The following is a 5921-nucleotide window of genomic DNA, read 5'->3' as shown; positions in this document are numbered from 1 at the left end:
GTAGCTCTCCTGGGATTAGCTTTGACATTTTAATTGCTGTCCCGGACACCCCCGTCACCTGAACTGCTCTCCTGTTTTCCAGTTTCATCACTCAGTAACTAAGTCACAGCACAGAAATGCCTAATGTTTAACGATGCTAACTCTACACAGCCCTCCCCAGCCCATGAATTTGGATGTTGATTCCCGCAGACTTTCTTACATGGACTCACACATTGCTGCCAAGAACGAGACCCCTGTGAGCAGAAGGTGTGCACCAGAACCCCTGGGGCATCACCATCTCAACACCGCCTGCCCCCAGCACCCCCACCATTTCCCAGTCCCTGCTTTGTTTCCATCACTCCAGCTTTGCTGCAATTTAAACCTAACAGATCATAGAATCACTGCGGTTGGAAAAGACCTCTAAGGTCATCCAGTCCAACCTCCCACCTACCACCAGATTGCCCACTGATCATGTCCCTCAGTGCCACACCTCCACATTTCCTGAACACCTCCAGGGACAGTGACCCCACCACTCCCTGGGCAGCCCGTGCCACTGCCCAACCGCTATTTTGGATAAGCTTTTCCTGGTATCCACGATCAGACAGAAGGACCCGAGTACTTCCTGGACATGCAATGCAGCAATAAATACAAATTCCCCAGTTACTGTGGGACTTTGTCAGCGTTACGTTGTACTGCAGTAAAACAAATGTGGGCTATTCTTTTCTGGCCCAGTACCCAATTTCACACTAAGAATAGTACATTGCTGTACTTTTTCTTGTTTATTGTCATCACTATCGATAACTACATTACACTTCTGAGAAAGGCACCACGTGGTATGTTTGGGTCCCCATGACATACTGAAGATCCAAAGGACCCGTGAATCACACAGCACCATTTATATCACAGTGGTTAGGCAGCCTGATGCATCACAACTGAGAATGAGGGAACAGCAGAACTCGGCGAAGGGGCACAGCCTCCCCAGCACAAAGGCTGCTGTGCCCCACACACCGAGAAACGGAGGGCTGCGATGCCATCAGCAGTGCAGGGTCCCCATCAGCTGAGATATGAGCATTCCCACCTGTGTGACACTGCAGAGCAAAGGCTTTCAACCTTCTGGCCTTCCTGGGCCACACGGAGTGAAGAGGAAACATGGGCTGCACTGCAAATAATGCCTTCTTTTTATTTGCATGGAAACTACAACTGATAAAAGAGCACAACGCTATTGAATAAAGCAGGTTCTCAGCTACAAAACACTGCTTTCCAGCATGGGCACCACCATTAACTGTGCATTTTCACCAGCAAAGAAGTGCATGCTGCACATGACAAAACCCGCACCAGTAGAAGTGACCCACTGTTGCCACTGTTGAAATGCACCACCCACCTCTCACTGTGCTCACATCCACTCTTTAGTCTCCAGAAACCTTCAGCAAATGTGGATTTATGACAGTGGGTGATATTTTTTTCTGCATGGAGGAATTCAGTTCCACACCTTTGTTTCATCTGCACTTCCATGTCAGACAGCGCTGTGTCAGACTGCCCCTCTGCTGCCATCTGTCACACGGCAACAACATGGAACGAGATATTGGTGGGAAGGTTCCACCTCTACTGCTGTGCCACCACCATCCGTCTGTGACGTGGTGGGCTGACATCATAGAACAGGGGGCATTACTTTTGGAGCAGCCCTCATTAAATATACAATGTAGTTAATGTACATGAGTAATCAAGCTTATCTTAATTTTGAATATTTTACATTAGAAAAAAAGAGGGCAGCAAAGCCATCAAACTATTGGGGTCTGTGACCCTGTGGTTGTGAAGTTACAAACACATCAGTGTGGTTCAGTGGCAGTGGCTGCAGCTCTCAGTGAGCTCTCACGGTGTTGGTCAGAGATGCTGGATGAAATGTTACTCTTCCTGTGCTTCATCCTTGAACACAGTTGTTCTCAAACCATGCCCTGCTTTCAGCCCATGGCACTCTGTTGTGAGCGCAGTGAGCAATGGATGCACACCTGGAGCTGTGTGTGGGTTGGACACAACTGCTGCAGAGCCTTTAGCTCCCGAAGCAATGCCCTTAGGAGGACGAGGGCACTGCTGGAGTTCCACAGCTCTGCTGTTGCAGAGGATGAGGTCAGCAGGGCATCCGTTTCCTGAGCTGGGCCCAGCCACAATGTCTGAGCAATACTGGATGAAGACACAGGACCATCCTCATGTCTAGCAGACATAGTTTTAAAGAAAGCAGTCAAAGTATTTTCTGGAGCCGTAACCAGCACATTCCAGCCAAAGGTGAACTATTAGGTAAGCTTCATTAAGCCTTTCCAAGTGGTGCTGTTTGCTATCATTATGCAACCGCAAACTTCCTTATAGAGCTCGTAAATTATTACTCTGCGTATCACCTTTTAAATTATATGCATTTAGTTACTCTTTGCGGCCATACCTGCCAATGACTCTCAGTACCACTTGGCACACTGCTCATGTGATAGGGAATCACACACAGAGCTGCTCCAGCCCAGGCTGGCAGGTGGGAGGCCCTCATTGCAGCCAGCTGAACTGCGCCGTTGTTCCCTAACTGGTTTTACATGCATTCCTCTCCCAGTCCTACCATTTCACAGTATGCCTACAATTTTAGGAGTGTACAGTCTCAAAGCATCCCAAGTCATGGGCCAATAAACTGTATTTAGGGTCAACTTTTTACATGGGTAGACAGTGACAGGACAAGGGGAAATAGCTTTAAACTTAAAAAGGGGAGATTTAAGTTAGATGTCAGGGGGATGTTTTTCACAGAGAGGGCAGTGAGGTGCTGGCACTGCTGCCCAGAGAGCTGTGGGTGCCCCATCCCTGCAGGGACTCAAGGCCAGGTGGGATGGGGCCCTGGGCAGCCTGAGCTGGTGGTCAGCAACCCTGCCCATGGCTTGGGGGTTTTAATTGTATGATCTTTGAGGTCCCCCCAACCCAAGCTGTTCTATGACTTTAAGACATATATGCTGCCAAGCTAACTCCTATCTGGAAAGCTGCTTTATTTAGCATGGTACAATTGCATGTTGCGCATCAGCTCAGCACTCTGGTTTTATGAAACTGGAATGTCTTGGGTAAAGGCAGATGCATCAGTGAATTGTGATAACCCAAACTGCTGCAAGATCTCTAGCAGAAGAATTACCTTGGTTGGTTCTTTTGCAGTACATAACCAAGGCTTCATTTCAGAACACAGTGAGTGGGGCTGATGGTGTCACTGACGTGAGCAGGTGTCAGTTTCCAACCAGCTGAGCTTCGGCTCATTTCACCTCTCAGAAATTGTTTCTTCTCCTTTATAGACCACAATGTTCTGGTCCGTTTCATACACTTTGACTTTATAAAGCATTCCTGCAGGCAGAAGCCTCTTGAGGTTTTCCCAGATGAACACTGCAACGTTCTCTGTGGTGCTGGGAGAGAAACAGCAGCAGACTCAGAACCGTCAGCAATGGCACTAAGGCGCTACCCCAGCTGAGGTCTGAGTCCTGCACTGACTGCTGCCCAGCCCTGCAGCCCCCAGACCTCCACCCACCTCACCACCTCAGCGAAGTAGGGCACGTCCTTATCCAGGTTTTTGTGGTCGAGTGGCTCCATGATCGCCTGCTGCAGAAAGAGAGGAGAGTCCAGGCTCCAGCAGCCTGTACAGAAATGTACAGACATCCCTTCATCCACCCATTAACCTCCCAGCTGAGACACGGCACTGCCCCACATCACCGTGCTAAAACACTTGAGTCCTTAAATCACTCCTTAACTTCTTTATTTCCCACCATTATTAACACACCATGTTTCCAACAGACAAACTAACACAGGGGTGTCTGGGAGAGGGGTGCTTTACCTGCATGTACTCTTTCAGGTCTGTCAGGTTTATAACCATTCCCGAAACAGGGTCAATCTGGAGGGAAAACAGAAGGCAGATTAGTAGCCTAGCTACGGGCCCTTGTTACCAAGGCTGCTCTGAGCTGGCACAAATCAGAGCCACAAGAAAAATCCCTCTTCACCTTCGCATATTGAGTCCCTGCTCTACCGCTGTATGTGCACACAGCAGCCTGCGGCTCTGCTCCCTGACAGGGGGAAAAGGCTGCCTGCAACAATCATAGAATCACAAAGGTTGGAGAAGGCCTCTATCACCACCTAGTCCATCCACCTGCCACCAGTACTGCCCACTGACCACGTCCCTCAGTGCCATATCTCCACACTTCCTGAACACCTGCAGGGATGGTGGCTCCACCACTTCCCTGCACAGCCACCACCCAACCACTCTTTCCTAATATCCAACCTAAGCAATCCAATCCAATCTAACCTCAGCAACCTCAGCCTCGTTAGGGGCAAGGTGAACAGCTGAAGTCTGAAAACCTTCCACAGTGATGCAGATACCACAGGAAACCCAGCAACTCAGCTGAATGTGCTGGAGACAGAACCCTATTGCCCCACTGCCACTGCTGCAAGGAATGAAGGAACACTGAGCATTACTCACCTCTCCACGCACAGTGACTATAACTGCAATTTAAATTAAAAGACAAAAAAAAAAAGGAATTATTAGGTCACGTGTGTGACACCATGAGCCTGAGAACAACCCCACTGGTGATGGAGGCAGAAAACAAACCCCACTGGTGATGGAGGCAGAAAACAAACCCCACTGGTGATGGAGGCAGAAAACAAACCCCATTGGTGATGGAGGCAGAAAACAAACCCCATTGGTGATGGAGGCAGAGAACCCATTCAGCAGTTCCTCACCAGCCTGGCTACACAACACTTACAAGCACAACTCTTTTAATTACAAGTTATCCACTGCATTAAGAGTAGCAGCTCCGAGTCTTGCACTCACAGAGGCCACCCTTCTGATCCCCAGGGACACCCTTAAGTCCATGAAGAGCCACATGCACACATGCACACGTGGAAGCCAACCCCCTTACCCTTGTAGTTGTGCCCGTGGCCATTGGGATTGTTGCACTTCCCAAAGAGCTTCAAGTTTTCTTCATCACTCAGTGATTTGCTGCAGGAGGCAGACAAGGCACTTCAGAATCCACTGCAGATTTTCATGGTGTCACCCCAGCTGCGTGTCCCAGCTCCCCCCATTACTCCCCCCAGGCCAGGTTGGATGGGAATAAGGCCAGGCTGGATGTGATGGCGGACAGCCCTGCCTACGGCAAGGGGTTGGAACCAAACGGTCTTTAAGGTCCCCTCTTAACCTGAGCCATTCAGTGAGTCACCCCCTCCCGAACTGAATCCACAACTTCCCCCACCCCGAGGGCAGCACAGAGGGAGTACAGCAGAGTCTGGCTTGGATCACCAAGTCCCATCCCTTTCGTCTCATGCAGACATGATGACATTCTTTGTTTGTTTGTTTGTTCGTTTGTTTTCTGTCTTGCTTTTGTGTTCAGGTCTGCAGTTCCACACCGACTGCCTAACCCCGGCTGCAGTTCATGCCTGAACAGCACAAAACCATTCGGGTTCCTGGTAAGAAGCGCCAGAACTGTAAGCAGCGCTACGTCTGACGAACGAACGAACGAACCCAGCGCAACTTCCCCGTGCAATACAAAGCACGGCGACAGCACGCGGCCCGGCAGCGCCCTGCGGAGCCCCCTCACCTGTGCAGGCGGTGGCAGGCGCTGAAGCTGGCGGTGCGGGACAGGCGCGCCAGGCGGGCTGCGGGCGGTGCCATGGCGGGGCGGCTCCATCCGGGGCCCGGAGCGAACGGCTCCGCAGCGCCTCCTGCGGTGCCCGGCCCGGAGGGATGCTGCGCTGCTGGGCGGTGCCGGGCGCGGTTTGTGCTCTAGAGAATGGCAGCGAGAAGCGGCCGAGTTTAGTACAGAATGGGCTGTTAGAGCAGGGGGTTAGGGTCAGGAATAGAACGGGATGAGATGGGCACTGAAGAGAGGTATCACGGGAGCAACACGTGCTGTGTTCTCCAGGACAAAATGCAGCCATAGCCTGGAGAT

At 50.9% G+C, this 5921-nt stretch overlaps 1 protein-coding gene across 1 annotated transcript; it reads right to left on the bottom strand.

Moving 5' to 3' along the window:
• Window positions 1–1139: 1139 nt before the first annotated feature.
• PTS (6-pyruvoyltetrahydropterin synthase) lies at window positions 1140–5699 on the bottom strand. The gene is made up of 6 exons (XM_072354874.1): window positions 5571–5699; window positions 4896–4975; window positions 4457–4479; window positions 3818–3874; window positions 3515–3585; window positions 1140–3392 (listed from the first exon to the last, which is right to left on the bottom strand). Exons 1-6 carry the CDS (start codon window positions 5642–5644, stop codon window positions 3251–3253), a joined length of 447 nt encoding a protein of 148 aa, XP_072210975.1. The 5' UTR covers window positions 5645–5699; the 3' UTR covers window positions 1140–3250.
• Between the last annotated feature and the right edge of the window lie 222 nt (window positions 5700–5921).

The sequence above is a fragment of the Excalfactoria chinensis genome, chromosome 21 (assembly GCF_039878825.1).
Source record: "Excalfactoria chinensis isolate bCotChi1 chromosome 21, bCotChi1.hap2, whole genome shotgun sequence".
Lineage (NCBI taxonomy): Eukaryota > Metazoa > Chordata > Aves > Galliformes > Phasianidae > Excalfactoria > Excalfactoria chinensis.
The sequence above is the reverse complement of the archived record's forward strand: the minus strand, read 5'-3'. Positions and strand labels throughout refer to the sequence as shown.

Bases quoted from the DNA above. Each gene is read 5' to 3' on its own strand.
- PTS (XM_072354874.1), bottom strand. From the start codon at position 5,644: ATGGCACCGCCCGCAGCCCGCCTGGCGCGCCTGTCCCGCACCGCCAGC. The intron at 3,586-3,817 runs GTAAAGCACCCC...CTCTTTCTGCAG, and splicing joins ACCTGAAAGAGTACATGCAG to CAGGCGATCATGGAGCCACT. The intron at 3,393-3,514 runs GTGGGTGGAGGT...TTTCTCTCCCAG, and splicing joins TACTTCGCTGAGGTGGTGAG to CACCACAGAGAACGTTGCAG.